At 38.3% G+C, this 21,198-nt stretch overlaps 1 protein-coding gene across 1 annotated transcript; it reads left to right on the plus strand.

Moving 5' to 3' along the window:
- The first annotated feature begins 1,688 nt into the window (after positions 1–1,688).
- LOC104607712 (protein SUPPRESSOR OF K(+) TRANSPORT GROWTH DEFECT 1) lies at positions 1,689–13,030 on the plus strand. The gene is made up of 8 exons (XM_010273405.3): positions 1,689–2,938; positions 3,686–3,791; positions 8,489–8,687; positions 11,661–11,729; positions 12,007–12,081; positions 12,192–12,290; positions 12,414–12,569; positions 12,678–13,030. The coding sequence occupies exons 1-8, from the start codon at positions 2,467–2,469 to the stop codon at positions 12,801–12,803; spliced, it is 1,302 nt and encodes a 433-aa protein (XP_010271707.1). The 5' UTR covers positions 1,689–2,466; the 3' UTR covers positions 12,804–13,030.
- The last annotated feature ends 8,168 nt before the right edge of the window (positions 13,031–21,198 follow it).

Genomic DNA, 21,198 nt, shown 5'->3' on the forward strand with positions numbered 1-21,198 from the left:
GCTGCAACTCCATTAATGGATTCTTCAAAGATACTTTATTGTAATCAAGTACAAAAGCCCCTTCAATGCCATGGTCCCACAAGACCCCTCTTCCTCGTCACAGGTTTTTTTGAAGATTCATTTATTTTTCCAAGTCATTCAACTGCTCCAATAGGTTCTAGCTTCAGATTCTACAATGACGCCATTTCAGACTTTTGCAGCTTTAAATCCCCTCTCCATGCCAATGCCAGGCATCTCTTTTCCTCTTCTCTCTCCAACTTTAATGGCTGAAATCGCAAAACTCTAAAAAACCAAAACCAAGAAGATTAACTCCCTGTTTTGCTTTAGGTTCAAAGGTCGAGTCTTCGACCCCAACTGACACGAAACCAATAGAAACTAACAGTGGTGATTGTGGTCAGATAAGAAAGTGCTGGTTCTTCTGGTCAAGTCCGTCATTAGCTTCAACTTTCTTCGGACATTATTATTGCCTGATCTCTCCATTATCTAATCTAACAATCTTACCCTGATTCTGAAAAAGGCATGCAACCAGGATGAGAGCAATGTCGATGCTCCTTAATGGCAGCCTTGCATTGGCGGTGAATTAGTTGCTTAATTCCCCCGAGGCCAGCATAGAAAAGCTCATTTTCCTTTCGTTCGCCCGCTTGTCCAAACTATCAACAGGCAACAACTGAAGGAGGTGCATCAAGCATCCCCATCGACATCCTCAAAACCCCAAGGCGTATGTATTCTATAGACGTCTTCAAGTCCAATATAAGGTTACAATGGAGGATGACTTTATGATGGTGATACGAAGCACCGACAAGAGAAGGGGGAAGGGGTGGGGATGAGGGAGGGTGCAAATACATGTATGGTTGGAGCCTAGAGATGAGGGAGGGCACTTCACTGAAGACCACATTATGTTTTTCGTGAGGAGCATCGACGGGAAAGATTTTGGTGGCGTTGGATTTCTTCATTCAGAACACATGAAATGGTAAAATGGGTATTAAAAGAATAATGCATCAATTAGCCGTTTTCCATCTAACGTATTAAGGGAAGGGAGGTTTGTGTTCAGCTTTTAAAAAAATCACAGAAGGTTTTATTAAAATAAAACTTGTGGGGAGGTTTTTATGATTGTCAGAAACTTAAAAGAGAGACACATGATGTTTTATATTATATCTCTTTAACAAAACTCTCAACATTACCCGAGCAAGTTGCATCCTGAAGCCAATGGATCTGCTGCACCTTGTAGCTGGAGGCAAAATGTTTTGTTCAATAATATATGGTGGGACCATCCACTCCAGAGTCCAGAGTTCGGATCTGCTTTCACAAATACGTCTCACACCGACCTCATAACATGTTTTCGCCGTATATTTAGAGCATCTCTGTGCTTGAAATTTTTTCATAAGGAAATGTTGTATATGCATGGTGAAACGTGCTGTGAGATCGGTATGAGGCGCGCTGTTCAACGCAGCAAATCTTGAGTCTGACTTGAGACGAGGGAAGATAAAGGCAGCCTGACAGCATCGTCGGCCTTGCTCTCAATTACGAGTTACCATTACAAAACCAGTGAAAATTCCAAATCCTCCTCGGTCAAAAGACATCGTTTCGCTTGATGGGCCATTACAGGGAGATCATGGGCCGGGGGCCTGATCTACATGAGCCAGACTTTTCAATTGCGGGCCGGGCCAGCATTGACCACCTCTCTCGTCAGACAAGAGGAAAATTCCCAAGTGTGCAATTGCAATTGGACTTTTCGTCTGCAAGTGAAGAAAATGAATGATTGTTGATTGATTGCTGAATATTGAAATAAAATTTCTATTCTACTTCTCGGACGCTTTTGATTCCTCAGGCTTTATTAGATTCTTCTATTTTATTTCCCTCACAATCCTGATCTCTGTTCTGTTTGTGTTCCTCGTCGTCCTCGTCTCTCTTGCCGATGGCATAGCGCTAAAGTCCCGACGACCCTCTCTCTCTCTCTCTCTCTCTTTTGCTTTCCACCTTACTCTCTGCGATCTAATCTAAGTTGGGGTATTTGATTGAAACGTGGAGATTAGAAAGAGATCGTCGAAAGTAGTTGATTAACAAAGAAGTTGGGGTATTTGCTTTCCATCTTACCTGCGGCTCCTTTCTCGACTAAGCGCGTTAAGGTCTGTTTCTTGTAACCTGTTGTTACTCTTGGTTTTCAGTTCAAGATTTTTCAGAGAAGATATACAAAAGGTCTCAGCGAGCTTGCTAGGGTTTCTCCGAAGGTTTTAAGATCAGCAACCGCTAGAGATCGAAGCCCGGAATTTGGAGCCACTTTGTTCCTATAAATATATATCTGATCTGATCAGAGATTATGCGTATTTGTATAGAGAACGAGGGAAAGGAAAGGAAGATGAATGGATTTTCCCGGGAATTTTAGGGTTTTTTAAGCTGGATTGTCTTGGTGGAGCCTTTTATCTTGTTTAGGGTTTTGCTTTCTATGCAATTCGTTGGAATAGGAAGATGTATAGCAATTTCAAGGAGCAGGCTATAGAATACGTGAAGCAGGCGGTTCACGAAGATAATGCGGGGAATTACAGCAAGGCCTTTCCCCTTTATATGAATGCCTTGGAGTACTTCAAGACCCACTTGAAGTACGAGAAGAATCCTAAGATTAAGGAAGCAATTACTCAGAAATTCACTGAGTACTTGAGGCGGGCTGAGGAGATCCGGGCTGTTCTTGATGAGGGAGGAGCTGGCCCTGGTTCGAATGGTGATTCTGCGGTTGCCACAAGGCCGAAGACAAAGTCCAAGGATGGAGATGGGGGAGATGGAGAGGATCCCGAGCAAGCAAAGCTCAGAGCAGGCCTTAATTCAGCTATTATAAGAGAGAAGCCAAATGTCAAGTGGAATGATGTTGCCGGACTTGAAAGCGCTAAGCAGGCATTGCAGGAGGCAGTTATATTGCCTGTGAAGTACCCGCAATTTTTTACAGGTTAGTACTTAATCAAGTTAATTGAGCATCTGGTTTTTGACCCAACTAAAAACTCAAAATATTTTCTATTAGTTTTGCAGCAGGTTGATATGAGGTTCCAGAAATTGTTTGTTTTTCTTTTACAGATAAGAGTAGTCTAGTAGTCTCATCAGCAGTTTAATTGTATAAAGCCCATGGTGATGGCAACACTAAATCAAACATATATATATATATATTGTGTATTATGAACAGTGAAAACCCTACTTTTTTTTTCTCTGACCTACTATTATTAAAGAAAAACCCTACCTTTTTTTTCTGATCTACTATTATTAAATACTCATGTTGTATGCTTTGGAAGGGAAGTTGTCGCCCAGGCTACCATGAAGAATTATAGTGTTGTCTACTTGTCTATAATGTTTAAGTCATGCATATAAATTTTAGATCTTATGGTGGTGAAACAGAATCATAAAATACTTTGTTTGACCTTCCCCTCCTCCCCCCTTCATAAGTAGGGAAGGCATTAGGAGGAAGATCACTACAATATCTAATTTAATTCCATGGTATACAAATTATGAATAATATTTGAGGATTGACAACAGAGAGGCCTTCATTTTGTTAAAAAATGTTTCATATGTACCATTATCAAATCATTCCTCTTTAATATTTTAAAAGTTTCATTCTGAAAGTTTTGTGAAAATCTGCAATGTACCTAAATATTACCATGTAGTCTTGCAATTAAAGTCTTACTTAATCAGATGTTCTCTTTAGGCAAGAGACGACCTTGGAGGGCATTTCTCTTATATGGTCCACCTGGAACTGGAAAGTCTTACCTAGCAAAAGCTGTTGCAACAGAAGCAGACTCAACTTTTTTCAGGTAATTTATTCATTATCACAATAAAGTCTCTTTTGTTTGGTTCCTTAGAGAAAAGAAAACAAATCATCAACTTTTTCTTTATGATAGATGGTTAAATCTTCTATAGGTTAGAAAGAGAGGATTTACAAGTTTAACATACTGAGTTGTTGAGTTAACATGTAATTTACAAAATAAGAAACTCAAAAATGTTTCTCACAGTCTCTAATGCCAAGAAACCATTTCAAAAAGAATTCTACTGGTCGACCGCTTCAGATTCTTTTCAAATAAAAGCCCAATCAAAGGAAAAAGACCTTGCATTCTTACATATGGACCTAACCTAATGATTTTCCCCTTAAATATCCTCTATCTTGTCCACTTATCTCCAAAAAAACTGCATATGTCTGTACTCTGTTGCACATCTTTGACAGTCAGGAACTTTCCTGATTGACATTTGTATTCTGTGGCACAAAATACTCTGGCATCTGTTAATTTATTAACTTGTGTTTTCCCATCCGAATGTTTTAGAATTTATAATTGCTTTTTTTTTCCATTCGTCATATGATTTTGTGTTTGAGTGGAAAGGTGGTGAAACACAAAAAATATTTCAGAAAAAAGGCTTTGTTTGGGTTGAGTTGTTAATGATTGAGGGGATGATACACATTCTTTTTCTTTTTCTTTCTTTCTTTCTTTCTTTTTTTTTTGTAAAAAAAAAGTGTTAGGATCAGGTTTCTGATTTTGTCTTTTGTTCCCTGAGTAATTACAGTATGCTACATGACTCAGGGACCTAAAATTTTCTAAGTTAGCAATTATGTTGTGAGTAGGAAAGTTGCATATGACCAGTGATCTTTCTATTCAGTGGATTCTCCTATTGATTTTTGATTTTAACCAGCCAATCAATCAAGTGAAGAAATCAATAGGAGCCTATAGCTTGGTCTCTCATATCTATAACTTTGTTTTCTATTTTAGTTAATTCGAGCCTACTAGTGAAGTCGCAATGCATGTGGGGGCCTCACTCTTTTATTGCTTTTGAAAATTGATACACTAAATGATAATTATCCACTATAAGAGTGTAGCAAAAGAGTGGAGTTCATAAACTGAAGAGAGGAGAGATGGAAAGGCATTACAAATAATAGCAATAAATGTGATATTTACTTTTGAGGGCAAACTTGTAAGACATGCTTATGTAGATATTCAATTATTATACTAAGAATAAGGTTTGCTTGATGCACTATTTTCTTTAAGGCAAGCACATGGAGGGCATCATAATCTTTTGTTATTTTTGAAAATTTATACAGTAAATCATGATTATCCAATATAATGATGTGGCAAAAGGGTGGAATTTAGAATCTGAAGATAATAGAGATGGAAAGACATTATAAATAATAGCATAAGTATGATATTTTATTTTGAGGGCAAAATTCCAACACAAACTTATGAAAAGAATCAGTTATTGTATTAATAAATAATGTGTATTTTCATTGACCATTTTAAATCAATCTTTAGAAGGCCTTTGAATGAGAGAGCAGTTGTGGGAGGGGTGGATTGACGTAGGTTGGAGGACAAAAAGGCAAGATGGCTAGAAAGGAATTTTGAGGAAGAAGATATCAAGGAGGCGGTCTTTCAATGGATAGATCTAAGGCTCTGGGCCTAAATGGTTTTATAATGGCTTTTTATCAAGACTATTGGGAGGTGCTAAAAGATGATCTATGTGATGTCTTTTAAGAATTTGTAGACAATTACTTAGTAAGCCTTGCAGTCAATGCCATGTTCTTGGCTCTAATCCCTAAGAAGATTGATGCCAATCACCCAAAAGACTTTAGGCCTATTAGTGTTTATAAAATATTGGCTAAGGTGCTCTCTTTGAGGCTTAAAGAAGTCCTTCCTTTTATCATCAGCCAAAATCAAGGGGCTTTCATTCAAAGAAGACAAGTAATAGATCAGATTCTAATTGCAAATGAATGTGTGGAGGAGATGAAAAGATCTAGGCAAAGAGACTTTGCTTGCAAATTGAACTTGAAAAGGCCAATGACTTGGGGAGAAATAGTGTAGATGGATACTTGGGTGCGTTAATACCTGTCATTACTCTATCTTGGTTAATGGTGTGGTGAAGGACTTCTTTCCAGCATGCAGGGGTATTAGGCAAGGGGATCCACTCTCTCCATTCCTCTTACTTTAGTAGTTGATGTGTTTAGTAGAATCATTGCTAAAGCCGATAGGGAAGATGCCATTAGGAGTTGGAGAGTAGGGAGGAACAAGATCCCAGTCACCCATCTTTAGTTTGCAGATGATTTGATGATTTTCTATGAAGGGGGCATTAGTGAGAAGGTATCAAATTTGAAAGAGTTGACCAAAGGTTTTGAAAGAATCTCTAATCTGAAAATAAATTTGGAAAAGAGCTGCATAGCGGGTATTAATTTGGAGGATAGGGAGGTCAAGGCTATTGTGGAGTGTCTCGAGTGTTCCATCTCATCTCGGCCTTTGTCCTATTTAGGGCGAACCCTAGGGAGAGTAGGTTCTACATCCAGTGCTAGAAAAGTTTTAGAAGAGATTAGCTTTGTGGAAAAAGAATTACATTTCTTTGGGTGGTAGGATCACTTTAATAAAAGCTACATTGGCAAACTTACCCACTTACTTTTTGTTTGTCTTTAGGATACCACTTAGGGAAACTAGGAAGCTGGAGAAGTTAATGAAAAACTTCCTTTGGGAACTGGGGCATGTAAAAAAAAGATCATTTGATTAAAGTGGGAAATTGTGTGTAGAAGCAAAGAGGAGGGGGGTTTGGGGATAGGGAGGGTGGTTCAAAAAAATCTAGCATTGTTAGGGAAATGGCTTTGGCATTATTGATCACAAAAAAAAAAAGGCTTTGGCATTGGTCATTGGAAAGTGAGAGGCTTTGGCATGAAGTGGTGGGGAGCATTCTTGGCATCTCAGAGGATGGGTGGATGCAGGTGTATCAAAGTGGGCTAATCTGGTATGCACCGTGGAAGGCCATCCATAACACTCTTCCTCACTTTCTCAGGTTTGTCAGGTATGAAGTTTCTTCTGGTAACTCCGTCCGGTTTTGGGAGGATATTTGGGTGGGAAATACCCCTTTAAAGGACCTTTTACCTTTTTAGTTCTCCATTTCGTCATATAAAAAGAGGTGGTTTCAAAATTTGTCTAATCTTTGGGAACACCCTTGGCTCCAAATTGGGATTTTGGATTTCGTAAGGGGTTAAGAGATGCTGAAATTAACTCTCTATCTAATTTTCTTTACCTCCTTAATCAAGTTTGTTTGGATCTTTCCAAGCCAGACAAAAGGGTGTGGGCTCCTAGTCCCAAAGGGATTTTTACTTGTTCCTCTTTCTTTAAGTCCATGTCTCAGTCTTCTATTCAACAGGTTTTTCCCTCAAAGGAAATTTGGTGTAGGCCGGTTCCCCCAAAGATTATGGCTTTCTGCTGGGAAGTGTATTGTGGGAAAGTAAACACTTTAGATAACTTACAAAAGAGAAGACCCTTTGTATTTCTCCCAACTGGTGTACCCTTTGTAGAGCTCATGGGGGAGGATTGTTACCATCTACTCATATCCTGTCTGTTCTTTGCAGAATTGTGGGCTTGGCTAAATTCTTTGTTTGAGTGTAGTTGGAACTTTCCAGTAGAAGTACGCTTGACCTTTGACCATTCTACTTTCAGTTGGCCTTCAAAAAGAGGAAGATTAATGTGGAGATGTGCTCGAGTAGCCTTGATTTGGATGTTATGGAAAGAAAGGAATGCTAGAATCTTTCAAAAGAAGGAAAGGAGCAACCAAGAATTGAAGGACTGTGTGCTGGTTAGGGCAATACATTGGTTGAAGACATTGGATTTGTTCCATTAGTTCTCTTCCATCAAGAACAGGGTAGTTTTGGCCTTTCGGGGTAGTTTCCTCTGGCTGAAGCTGAATTTTGATGGGTGCAGTTTGGGCAATCCTGGGCTGCCTGGAATTGGGGGGGGGGGGGACTTTTGAGGAATGAGCTTGGAGAGGTTGTTCTATACTCGAGTCCTTTGGGAATCGGAGATTCTGTTAGGGCAGAATTACTAGCTGCTATACAAGGGGTGCAGTTTGCATACCAATTGGGTGTCGGTGTACAACAACTAATTATTGAAGGGGACTCCAAGGTGGGGGTGGGCTGGTTAATGACACCTGAGGATGCTGTTTGGTGCTATAAGAACGAAGTTAAGAAGATTAATGACTGACAAGAAATATGTCAGTTTCTATTCAGTGGGTGGGGAGATCAGCAAATGCTTTGGCTGATGTGTTAGCCAAGCAAGGGGCAAATAGGGAAGAATTGTTCTGGGCTCAGCTGTGATTTCTGTACTCTTTTCCTAGTTTCTTTGCAATCTGTTAGGAGAGGCTGTAGCTCGTGCCTCTCCAAGGGCTCTTGTATGAGATTATAAACCTGAATCAGTTTCTGATTTAATAAAATTCCATTATTACTCATAAAAAATGTGTATTTAATATGCTATTTCTTAATGGGGAAACATTGAAAGAATCAATAGTTATTTTAGTAAATTGGATAGGTAAAGTTATCTTTGAGTAATCTTTTGGTTTTTTTGGTAGAATCCTTGTGAAATCAGGACACAACTAGTTGATGAAATCTCTTTTTTTGTGATGTGGTTTTATGAAAAATGTACAAGTGAGGTTTGCATGCACATGGATTTGGTCTGATACACTGACAAATGTAGTATGCTGTTTTCTCCAGTGTTTCTTCATCAGACCTTGTTTCTAAGTGGATGGGTGAAAGTGAAAAGCTAGTGTCAAGCCTTTTCCAGATGGCTCGTGACAGTGCTCCTTCCATCATCTTTATTGATGAGATAGATTCCTTATGTGGTCAGCGTGGTGAAGGCAATGAAAGTGAAGCTTCTCGACGTATAAAAACAGAACTTCTTGTACAAATGCAGGTATTTGTTCCCGAATTGGAATTTGTGAATGCATGATCTTCTTTTCTAACTTACTACATTGTTATTTTATACTAGATATTACAAATGTGGTTGAAATTACATATCCATGGTGTTTGTACGAGTATATTTGAGAAAGGAATTAACACTGATTCATTATCATCATGAGGTTGATAGGTTGATATGTTCTAATTTATGAATAATGTGATGTAAAATATACTTCATGCCCAACTTTTTTGTACACCTGTACATTCTCCCTGGAGTTGTATTGTTGCATTTTAATTGTGTTCATTTATACAAGAGACGCCATATAATGCTAACTATGAATGACTTTTAAGTGATCTGTTGAACAAAGCATTGTTTATGATAGTAATATGTCATTTGAGATGGGGATACCAGTTGGGCAACTGAGATTTGAGGTGCTCTATGGACGGCTAGGATCAAGTATGGGGAAGAATGATGTGTATCACAGGCAGAAATAGGCCTCAATGGTTTTTTCATTCTAATACCTCGAAATGGAATATAGGTTGTCATGTAGATGGCCAAATGGGGGAATTTTTTCAGTGAAATTTAGTGGGCTAGTGGATTTTATGTTTTGGAATCTGATGGGAGTGTCTTATTGGTCCCAAAATGGTCATTTAATAGGATTTTAAGCTTGAAGGTTTCAGCCAAATGGAATCATTAAAATGGCATGTAAAAAGGTTTAGTAGTTTATTGTCTAGATTTGAAGGGAAAATTGGTGGTTATCATGTTTGAGTGATTGGGATTTGATGGTAGTATCTGATTTTTATCAGATCTGTGAGATGGTAGATTTAGTCTTATGGTTTGAGACAAATGGAATCATTAAAATGGGATGAATTAGTGGAGTTTGAGTGTGAAACTTGGTGAATTGCTGGATTTAGGGGTTTTGAGTTCAATGGAAGGGTTTGATGTATTGCATTTTAATTGTGTTTATTTATTGGAGTTTGAGTGTGAGATGGTAGATTTAGTCTTATGGCGTTAATTGAGCTTTGAAAGGGTATCATGTCAGATATCAATGGTGAATTAGTGGAGCTTGAATGTGAAACTTGGTGGATTGCTGGATTTAGGGGTTTTAAGTTCAACGGAAGGGTTTGGTTGGGTATTCATGTCAAGGGATATTTTGTTTGTTTTATTTCAGTCAATTAGAGGTGTTAAAATGATATGTAGGGTAAGAAAGTGCTTAAATTTTGGAGTTTGGTACTGAAATAAAACAAACAAATGAGTAAAGGCCCTAGTTTGTTTACACTGCGTTTTCATTCGTACTAGTGCAAATGGATTAAGTGCAAAGTCTGGTTTATTTTTGTTTCAACTTTTACCTCGTTATGTTTGTTTGTAGTGCAGATGAAGTAAAATAAAACCTGAAGCAAAAATCCAGAGAAAATTAAATCAGAATTCAAAAAAAAAACAGAATTTGCACTCTGATGCAGTGCAAATGAAACTGCATTGCAGACAATTGGAACCTAAAAGTCAAGCTAATTGGATATGCATCTTATTTGATATTGATTATTTTGATATTCACCCACAATTAAATAACCTTCCTGTCTTATAAGAGACAGTGAAAAGAGTTGCAGCATTTCTGGCAACAATATGCTTGATGGTTCTAATGTTTAACCATTTAGGAACGGTTGGGAAGGGAGACTTCATTAGAGCAGCAGATGCATTTGTCCTTCTCCAGGGCCTAAAATTAGGTTCCTCTCTGGGGTTTGAAAAGAATTAAGATTAAGAATTGAGATCCTACTGGTGTTTCAGGCACTTGATTGAGGTGACACTTGGCCAAGGTATTTATCAGAAGTTTAATATCATATACAGTTTCTTCTAGGGCTGCAACATGGGCTGGGTTAGCCCAAACCCAGCCCGAAAAACTAGGGTTTGGGTTGAAAACTATGAACCTAACTTAACCTTGGGTTAGGGTTGAGGCCTTGACCAAACCGACCCAACCCAAACCTGACTTAACTTCATATTTGCATGTATAAATATTATATATATATATATGTATTTATGCATGTAAGTTCTTGTATATATGCATATTCACTATTCATGCATGTACACATGCAACTATGCACCCATAAATGTATATCTATATATTTATGTATTTTTTTTCACCGCGAGTATTAATGTATTTATGTATATACATATTTATCTATTTATGTATCTATCTATACATGTATGCATATATATATACATATATTTGGATAATTAACAGAATTTTATTAATGATAGCATGTATGCATGCATATTGATTGCAAGCCTTTTTTGTTTAAAGGCAATCTTTTTCTAAAACATTATACTATGTTCTTTTACACATAATATGCTAATATTGAATTAAAATGAACCCTTAGGATCTAAGAAATAAGTACATTTGACAGAAGGAAGTAGAGAAGTTGGACCAACCCAAACCCAAACCGAGCCAGACCTGAACCCAACCCAACCTAACCTTGGTTTGGTTAGGGTTGACCTCAACCCAACCTAACCCGGCCTGACTTGCACCCGTAGTTTCTGCCCATATACAAGTTGCCATACAAGAAGATGTCAACAATTGATGGCCACCCAACTTCAGATTTCCTAAACAAGCCTTAAACTTGTCTCACTATAGGAAAATTTGCATTTTGCTGGTTGCACCAAGAATTGAGTAGCTTCTTAGGAAAATAGGGAAAAAAGATTTTTATCATTGATCTGATTGTTAGTTCTCCAAGGGACATACAAAATCAGTAGAATGTTATGCTGCTTGAACTAAATGAGGTAATATACCAAAGAACGAAAAAAAAAACTAAATGAGATTTAGAACATCTATGATGGATTTAAAATTGGAGACTTTGCAAATATGATCAGCTTATTATTTTAGTTCACATAGTTCAGTTATAATCTTTTCTTGACCTGAATGTGTGATTGTTGACACTTAGATCCCACTTTTGTTTTTAATTGTTCAGTTCTAATTTGATCTGTATCTTCCTATAGGGTGTTGGACACAATGATCAGAAAGTTCTTGTTCTTGCAGCCACAAATACTCCCTATGCTTTGGATCAGGTAAAGCTGGAAACCTTCTAGGTTACCATCACTGCTCAAACCAGCAACAGAGAATTAAAACATAGGATATTCATGCATTTGTTTCAACTGTGCTATTCATTTCTTTACTTGTTTTTATGATTCTTTCTTCAGAAAGAATAGTCAAGTAAAACCAGGAAATTTCAAGATGCACCAATCGAAACATACAAAATGTGACATTTTACAAATGGATGGAAGCTCATTTATTTTTAAACAATAAAGAATTGTACTGCTGTGGTTGATAGACAGTTTATCACAGGCCATCCGGCGACGATTTGACAAACGAATATACATTCCTCTCCCTGATTTGAAGGCCAGGCAACACATGTTTAAGGTTTAAGATTCTTCCCCCCCACCCCCACCCCACTCCTAATTGTGTTTTTCTCTAACAGTTTGTGAAATGATTATTGTCTCCCAATTAATTTATTGTTCTGCATTGAGTAGGTACATCTAGGAGATACCCCTAACAATTTGACTGAAAGTGACTTTGAAATGCTAGCCCGTAGGACTGAAGGGTTCTCAGGTTCAGATATTTCTGTTTGTGTAAGTACAGAAACAAAAGGCCTGCTTAAGTGATGTAGGAGATACCCCTACATCAATGCTTATTAGTGGTATTCTTGCCTGCTTAAGTGATGCTATCTGTTCCCAATTTTACTACCTTGACAGGTCAGGGATGTGCTCTTTGAACCTGTTCGTAAAACCCAGGATGCCATGTATTTTGTAAAGACATCTGATGACACATGGGTCCCATGTGGACCAAAGCAACCAGGAGCTATTCAGATTACCATGCAGGAACTTGAAGCAAAAGGCCTTGCTTCGAAGGTATGAATTAGTGAGTGAAATGCTAAAAAAATGGAGGTATTCCTTTTTTTTTGCTTGATTTAGTATTCCAAAGTAATTTAATATCCACTGGAAATCCCACATGTGCAGATTCTTCCCCCACCAATCACAAGAATAGATTTTGAGAAAGTGCTTGCAAGACAGAAGCCTACAGTGAGCAAAGCTGACCTTGAAGTGCACGAGAGATTCACAAAAGAATTTGGAGAAGAGGGTTGATGGATTTGGAACAAAACACTTGCTAGCTATGAGGACGGGTACTATAATTTGTAACTCGTTGCTACTGTTGGGACTTAAAGAAACATTCATCTTTATAGCTTTGTCAACTAAGGAAGGTGCATAAAATTCTATTTCTTTACTGCATGAGTGGGAAAATGCTTGTCATATTTGGATTTGATATTTCTCTCTAAAATTTGTGTTTCAATCGGGAAAAAGAATTATGACTACTGGTGTTATTAGTCATTCTTGTCATAAGATCTTGATGCTGTAAACTTAAACGGCTTGAACCACAAGCATCCAAGGTTCCAAGTATTGTTACGTATCGGCCCATATTGGCCAATACGTATCGTTCCAGGACCCTTCCGATATGCCCCTACAGTGGGTGTATCGGGGTCTGACTGGTTCAGGGGATGGAGGGGTTTTAGATCGGCTCCCCTGAACCAGTTTTGAAAAAAAAAATAGAAAAACAAGTATCGAAACGCCCGATATGCCCCTACCGGCGTATTGGGCGTATCTATATTTTGAACCTTCCAAGCATAAGGGCTTGAACCACCTTTTTATCCAACTTCAATGCATCTACCTATTCAGTCCCTTGTGAACTTTGACTTTGTGGTTTATCTGATAGTACAGACTACGAATTGTATTGGGATGAATTACGAGATGGTTGGGGTGAGTTAGAGAGATCGGCTTCAGTCAGTGCAAGGTCCGTTCGAACACCATTAGTTCGAACAGCCTTTACAGCTTTGCATCGGGAACATTTCTGTACTTCTTCGAACAGCCTTTACAGCTTTGCATCGGGAACATTTCTGCACTTCTGTGCTTTATTTCATGGGGGATATTTCTAATACAAAATTATAATGGGTGTTTGAATGGGCTTTGCACCGCCTGAATTCGGTTTCGAGTTAGGATCGCCTATACACTATAACCCTACCTGTGCCTCGTTACAACTGTACATTGAGAACATCTCACATGTTTGTATGTTACCGTTCATGGGGGGATGTTGCTAATGTACAGCTGTAGTGCCATTGAGGTGGCATTGATATGATGAGCACGTAGAAAAGAAATGAATTCACATCAGCCCCCACTAGGGGGCGCCCCATAACATCTCACAGCACATCCCAGTCATGTATTGGAAACATCTCCAAATGATGTTTCATCATTTCTGATATCATCACAGGAAAATGTTATCAATACATGACTGGGATGTGCTGTGGGACGGTGGAGAACCCCTTGTGGGAGGCTGATGTGAAGTCAAAAGAAATAGGGTTTTTATTGTTCAATCCACCACATAATTTTTATGAATTTGTACAGTTGGCAACAGTGGCAGGTGGGGGAATGATGGAATATCCTGTCACAATTTAAGGGCGGACGTCTATGATTTGGCCAGAAGGGTCGTCTGAAGTCTGAACCAAGGACTATCATATCCTGGGCTTGACTTTGATACGGGAATTTCGTACTCTTATTTAAAAGTGGTAACCAAAGAGGTGGGGTTTCATCAAAATGAGGGGTTTTGATTGGTCTTTCCGCCACCATAGATTTTTCCTTCGTTTTTAACTGGTCAAAGTCTCATTAAAGATCACAAGTCGAATCAAGTATTACACCAGCGAAGAATTCCCTCTTTCTAAGCACTATGTTTTGTAGTGTTCATAAAAAAAGAGAGTATGGTTTCAGACCCACCATATTTTTTTTTGGTATTAATCACTATTTGACAATCGGAGATGGTTATTTTAAGTGAACAGTATAACATTACATCAACGGTCTAAACAATTACACAGTTCTTTTTTTATAAAAATGATAATAGCGGGATTTAAAATCACAAGTAAACAGTATAACATGGTTTTCAAAACCGGACCGGAATTGGATAGTTGGACTGGAAAAATCGGGAACCCGTCAGGTGATCTCGGTTCTATTTTTCCCAAAAACTGAATTTTTCCTCAAAGCCATTGATTTTGGTCAATGAACCGTTGAACCGAACGATTAATCGTTCGAACAATTTTGAACGTTTTTTATTTTTTTAGAATTTTTGTAGAACGGGCTGAGTATTTGATTCGAACAATCGGACCGTTCGACCAGGTAACCGAACCCCTGACTGGTTCGGTCACCGGGTCGGTTTTAAAAACCATGCAGTATAATATCACATCAACAGCCTTAATCATACAATTCTTTTATTATAGGGATGATGATAGTGGGATTTAAAATCACACCACATTTGAACAATTCATTCAGTGGACCCACCATATTTTGGGTCCTCTAATTCTGAACGCCAGAACCACAAACGAACAAGCATATGCCATATTGTACAAAATGACAAAAAAAAAAAATCACATCCTGATCACCAATGAATGGCCCTGATTCATTGTTGGTGTTGAAGGATTTTGAAAATTCCAACTCCAAAATCCGAAACAAGGCATCAGCACTCCACTGTTAACAGGTACCTCAGTTTTGGTTGATAAATGACCAAAATTTTTAGGATTCGACTTTAGTATCGGGAAAACTTGTAACCAACGATCAGTATCATAAAACTGTTGATCAATTAGGTGATTGTTTATTAAATTCAGGGGGTGGGATTGACTCAATGCCCTTCCGGCAGTATAGATTTTTTCCAAACTTTTATTCTTGACATGTTGGTTTGCCCTTTTTTTGGGTGGGGGTGGAACTTGAGTTGAGGGTGGGCGAAGGCAGGATTTGATCCCAGCTCGGGAACCACTTACCAATGTAAATAGAAGTCGATGAAGGCGATATTTGGGAGTGTTTTTTACTCTAAACATGGGAAAACACCCTAAGTGCTTTTTTAAAAAGCACTTTTTAAGCGTTTGGATGGATACTTTTTGCACGGGCTTTTTGTTGAGAAAGCCTTTATTTCTGTGATATTATTTGGTCATAAATGGCCTCAGGTCTAGATTGCCATCTCAAGAGTCCGGATCATCTGCCCACAAGAATTCTGCCCACGCCTACCCATAATACACTACTCCCCGTGAATTAGGAACATCTGCCCCTGCATAATACTATGCAGAGGATGAGATGTTCTCCATGTTTGGTTCCGATAAACGTGGGCAGAATTCTTGTGAGCAGGAGATCCGGACTCCCATCTCTCAATGCCTGAAATTGAAACATTGTTAAGCACTATTAAATAAATGAAAGTTTATTTTATGATTATAAATGAAACACGTTTTAATAATTTATTTCTCAATAGTACACAAAGGACGTTAGAACTGCATCCTGTCAGAGTTAAAAATGGAATCTGCTCATATTTATTACAGCCATACATGGAGAACATCTCATCCTCTACATAGTATTATGCAGGGGGAGATGTTTCTAATTCACGGAGAGTAGTGTATTGTGGGTAGAGGTGGGCAAAGTTTTTGTGGACAGGAGATCTGGAGTCATACCTAAAACCAAAATTGACCTATTAATATTCAAGTTTTAATCAAATCCAATCCACCAAATTCATATTAGATTAGGATAATTATAAATCACTAATAAATTAAGTTTAAAAAGATTAAGAAAAATTTGTTTGTATTCGATAACTTGCTGAATAATGTACAGAAGGTATCTTTGCCCAAAGGCTTAGTGAAAATATGGGCCAATTGAGAAGTGGAGCTCACATGAAGTCCAGTTCAATGTGTTCATACATTCATGTAATAGGTATTGTAGCCATTGAATTTCGCAAGATTTACTGGCCATAGAGTGGAATTCCGCTTCAGCAGATCCATGGGAAGAGAAGATGGTCGACAATCAAATGGGTAGGCCCATGTCAGTGAGGATATCCATGGCATATTTTCGTTGAGAGAAAAAATACCTTATATATATATGTAATCAGAAGAAATACAATCAGGATATCCATGGCACCAAGGCCATATTCATTTCTTACTGCTCAGAAATACAATCAGAAGAAAGAGTATCAAGTAAGAAAGCTGGAGGAGATCTCCAGGTATGAACAATACTAAGAGCATGTTTGGCTACCACATAGGCAGTCTTGTTTCCATGTCTTGAAATCCAATGAACTGAGCAGTGAGGGAGTGAAGACATTATGAGTTTGCAATCAGAAATCAAGGACTTGATACGCTAAGGAATAGGGCAATCATGCTCAAGCAAACTCTTTGTAACGAGTTGAGAGTCTCCCACTAAAATGATAGAATGAGCACCCGACTTTAAGGGCAAGTCGAATAGCAGCAAGAGCATCTTGGTTTTTCAATTCCACAAGAGAGAAAATAGAAATTTTAATAGCTCTTCCAACACAGAAATCCCCCATTGGAGGGAGATTCAAAATTTCAAGAATCTCTTTTCTCCCTCCCTTGTATTTTGAGTTTTGTCTTTTCCTCTTCTCTCTCTTGAGTAAATGAGAAGATTCCTTGTCCCATATTGCTTTGGAAAGGAGTAGAGGTAGAGTATATCTATAGTTTTGCTCTCTTTATGGGTAGGAACCCATAGGAAGAAAGCATTATAGATATTCCCATGCATGTGAGGGGGGTAGGGGTGCTTTTCAACATCCATGTCGAGCCGGGTCGAGGAATGGGAGTGGGTGCGCGTACGTGTATGTGTACACATACACATACATTTTGCTCTCTCCATGGGTAGGGACCCATAGGAGGAAAGCACTATAAATATTCCCATACATGTGAGGGGGGGAGGGGTTTGGGGTGCTTTTCACACGCACACGGTAAGCTAGGTCGGGGCGTGGGTGCGCGTATGTGTATGTATACACGCGTGCTACACCGAATGTTTTTGCTTTTGACCGATTTAAGCATTTGACTTTTAAATTTCAAATTTATTATTTATTTTTTAAACCATTTATTTTCTAGTTCGTGTCCCTTCTTTTCTGTGTCTCTTCGAACTGGTGCACTATTTTGAAGAGACGTCTATCTGAAGGGACACCTCTATATCCACTCGGGTGACTGAGAATACTCTATAAAATGAGTGTTGGTTGACCTAGATTTACACACCAACTCAATATTCAACAGTCCTCTCTCCTCTATCAATTTGAGCATCATTCTTTGTGGTTCGCGGAGGTCTGGTAAGTGGGTGTACGTCTACCAATGGCCTATGGATTGTTTTACCTTGGCGACCAATTTTCAATCACCCGACTGCATCGTAGGGGGCAAAATGCAAATTTAAGGAGAGTGACCAAATGGCACGACTTAACCCTCATTCTCTCTTCAAGTTCTCGATTTCATAGTCTATTACACTTCACTCCTACAAGTTCTCGGTTTGGAAAGTGATTACCGATAGGTTCCATTCTGCATTGCTTATTATTTTCCAACAATCTTAAAACCACATTTATGGAACCTACCTCTTCTAACCCCTTCATGAGGAACCAAATACTGTCAATAGTTCCCAATTTCTCTAAGATTGAACCTTACAATGGAAACTACAAGCATTGGAGACAACGCCTTTTGTTTGCCTTAGAATAGTTAGGGGTAGCCTTTGCTTTGATTGAATCGAACCCATTAAACAAGGAGGAACCAACCCTTTCTATTGTTGTAAAACACTGGACTACGACCAACCACCTCTACACTAACCATATTCTCAACTGCCTATCCAATGAACTATACAATTTCTACTCTTCCTATAACTTTGTTTATGAAATTTGGAATGCATTGGACAATAAGTATGCTCTGGAAAATGTTGGAAATAAAAAATATGTAATTGCCATTTTCCTGCATTTCATTATGAAAGAAGACATGGACGTGTCTGCCCAAATAGATGAGTTTTAGGTGCTTGTGGGAGAACTAGCAAAGGAAGGCATGATACTGCCAGATGAATTCATTGCCAGTTTGCTCATAGATAAATTGCCATATACATGGAATAATTTCAAGACAAGTATGAAGCATAAGAGGAAGGATACTACTTTAGATCAAGTAGTGGTCCGGATCAAAATAGAAGAAAAGAACAGAAAGAAAGATGAGGATCAAATTTCCAAAACCAATCTAGTTGAGGAATCGACTACAAAATTCAAAAAAAAATGTGAATGTGAAAAATGACAAAAAATTCAAGAAACAAGAAAAGAAAGGAAAATGCTATGTATGTGGCAAACCCAAGCATTACAAGAAAGGTTGCCAGTACTGAAAGAACAAAGACTCTAGGAAACCGAAAATCAATTTGACTGAGGATGTCATTGCGACCATGGTAACTAAGGCAAACTTAGTTGATAAGCCGAAGGAGTGGGTATTGGACACTGGTGTTACTAACCACATATGTGGGGACCACAACTTCTTCTATGAGTACACAACTCAGTCTGAGGGAGAGCAAGTTTTCCTGGGAAACTTACAAACTTCAAAGGTCATTGGCAAAGGAAATGTGCTCTTGAAACTAACTTCAGGAAAAATTATAATGCTAAATGATGTGTTGCATGTTCTAGAGATCCGACGAAACTTGGTATCGGGAGCACTCCTCAACAAAGTAGGATTGGAGCTCACATTTGAAGCGGACAAGGCTGTGTTAACTAAAAATAATATATTTATTGAAAAATGATACAATGTTGGTGGACTATTTGTATTGAATATTTCTGATATTATCATGAATAAGAATACTTCTTCTTCTACTTATATGTAAATTAGGAGCTGTGGATATTCCTATTAGTTTTATAAATGAAAAATGCCTAGTATGTGTAGAAGAAAAATTCACTAAGAGACGTCATTAAAGTGTACAGATAGAAACTGAATTATTACAACTTATGCATAGTGATCTAGGATACCTTAAATATCATGAATCTAGAGGAGGAAAAATATATTATATAACTTTTACAGATGATTTTTCTAGATATGCAAAAATAGTTCTACTTAGATAAAAAAATGATGCTGATCAAGCTTTTATAAACTACAAAACTGAAGTAGAAAATCAGTTAGGTAAGAAAATAAAAAGACTTAGAACAGATAGAGGGACTGAATATGATGGAGAAACCATTAAGAAATTATTTGAAGAAAATGAAATCATACATGAAACCACAGTCCCCTATCAACCTGAATCTAATGGAATTGTAGAAAGACTTAATAGAACACTAAAAGAAATGATGAATGCAATGCCAATTAGTTTAGGTGCACCTCTGAACTTGTAGGGGGAAGCAATCCTAACGGCTTGTCATTTATATAATAAAATACCATTGAAGAAGAAAGGACAAATACCTTTTGAACTATGACATAACAGAAAACCTACTTTGAACTACCTAAAAGTTTGGGGCTGCCTAGCAAATGTTGGAATACCTGAACCTAAGGCTCCATTTAGTTTGTGGGAAGATTTGGGTGGGATGGGAAAAGATGGGATGGGATGGTATGGGAATGTGTAAAAATTTACACTTCCATTATTTGGTTTTATATATGGGAAAATAATGGGAAAAGCACTGTGACGAGCTACTTCTTCACTGTGGGGTGCTCTCTTTCACCAAGAGGAAGACGAACAGTAGTTCGCCGGCAAAAAGTGAAGACGATGAACAGTGTCGCTAGTCACCATTAGAAAGCGAATAGTGCCGCCGGAGATAGTAGTTCGAACTAACAGGTAGCAACAAACCGTTTGGACTAAAGAGAAACCTAATTTTCCTATTCGGAAGAAGAAAAAGGAGGAAGGGGAGTGACTATTCATCATCTCCTACCTTCGGATTGATAGGTAACAGCAGACCGAACCCCCATCTCTCTCCATTTCTAAATCTTACTCACATATTCCCTTCTTCCCTTCATCCTCTTCTCCGTTTGTTAGTCCTCTACCGAATGTCTCTATTGGCGGTGAGGAAAGAAGTACACCAAAGTAGATCGTGTTTCTCGTATTGTTTTCAACATAAACCCAACACTTGCAAAGCTATGGTTGGTAAGTTTGGTTTTCTTAAGTGAATCTCTCCAAACCAACCACAAATTATTGTTCTTGTCTAAAGAGAGATACTACTCTACTCGATTTGCCAATTGAGTTTAGTCCAGACACAGGAGGTATTACTCTGCTCGATTCGCCTTAAACTTAGGAAGAACTACTAGAGCCGTTGGTGAAATCTCACCGAACCAGCTCTACCTTCTGGGTTTGAACGAGGAAGGGGAGGTAGCAAATCGCTGATGGTAACGGGGAAGGCACTGGTTCTCTCCCCCTCTGTTTGTCGTCATTGGTTGCCTTCTCTATTCATCATCGATGGTAACAATGCTTTCTCAAAATTTTCCACCGGGGTCGCACGGTTTTGGTGCAACCCCAAATCCATGATTTTGGGATCTAACATCCCAAAATGATTTTGGAATATTCCCTTTTTCTTATCCCCATTCCACAAATCAAACGGAGCCTAAAAGAAATAAATTGGGACCGAAAACCTATGACTATGTGTTCATTGGATATGCACAAAACAATGTAACTTATCAGTTCATTGTAATTAAAACAATTGATAATATTGTAGAAAACAATAAAATAATAGTCCCGAGATGCAGAA

The sequence above is a fragment of the Nelumbo nucifera genome, chromosome 2, assembly GCF_055504915.1.
Source record: "Nelumbo nucifera cultivar China Antique chromosome 2, China Antique-T2T, whole genome shotgun sequence".
NCBI lineage: Eukaryota > Viridiplantae > Streptophyta > Magnoliopsida > Proteales > Nelumbonaceae > Nelumbo > Nelumbo nucifera.

Excerpts from the sequence above, each read along its gene's own strand:
- LOC104607712 (XM_010273405.3), top strand. The coding sequence starts at position 2,467 with ATGTATAGCAATTTCAAGGAGCAGGCTATAGAATACGTGAAGCAGGCG. Across the intron at positions 3,792-8,488 it reads GCAGACTCAACTTTTTTCAG|TGTTTCTTCATCAGACCTTG; the intron begins GTAATTTATTCA and ends TGTTTTCTCCAG. Across the intron at positions 8,688-11,660 it reads AACTTCTTGTACAAATGCAG|GGTGTTGGACACAATGATCA; the intron begins GTATTTGTTCCC and ends ATCTTCCTATAG.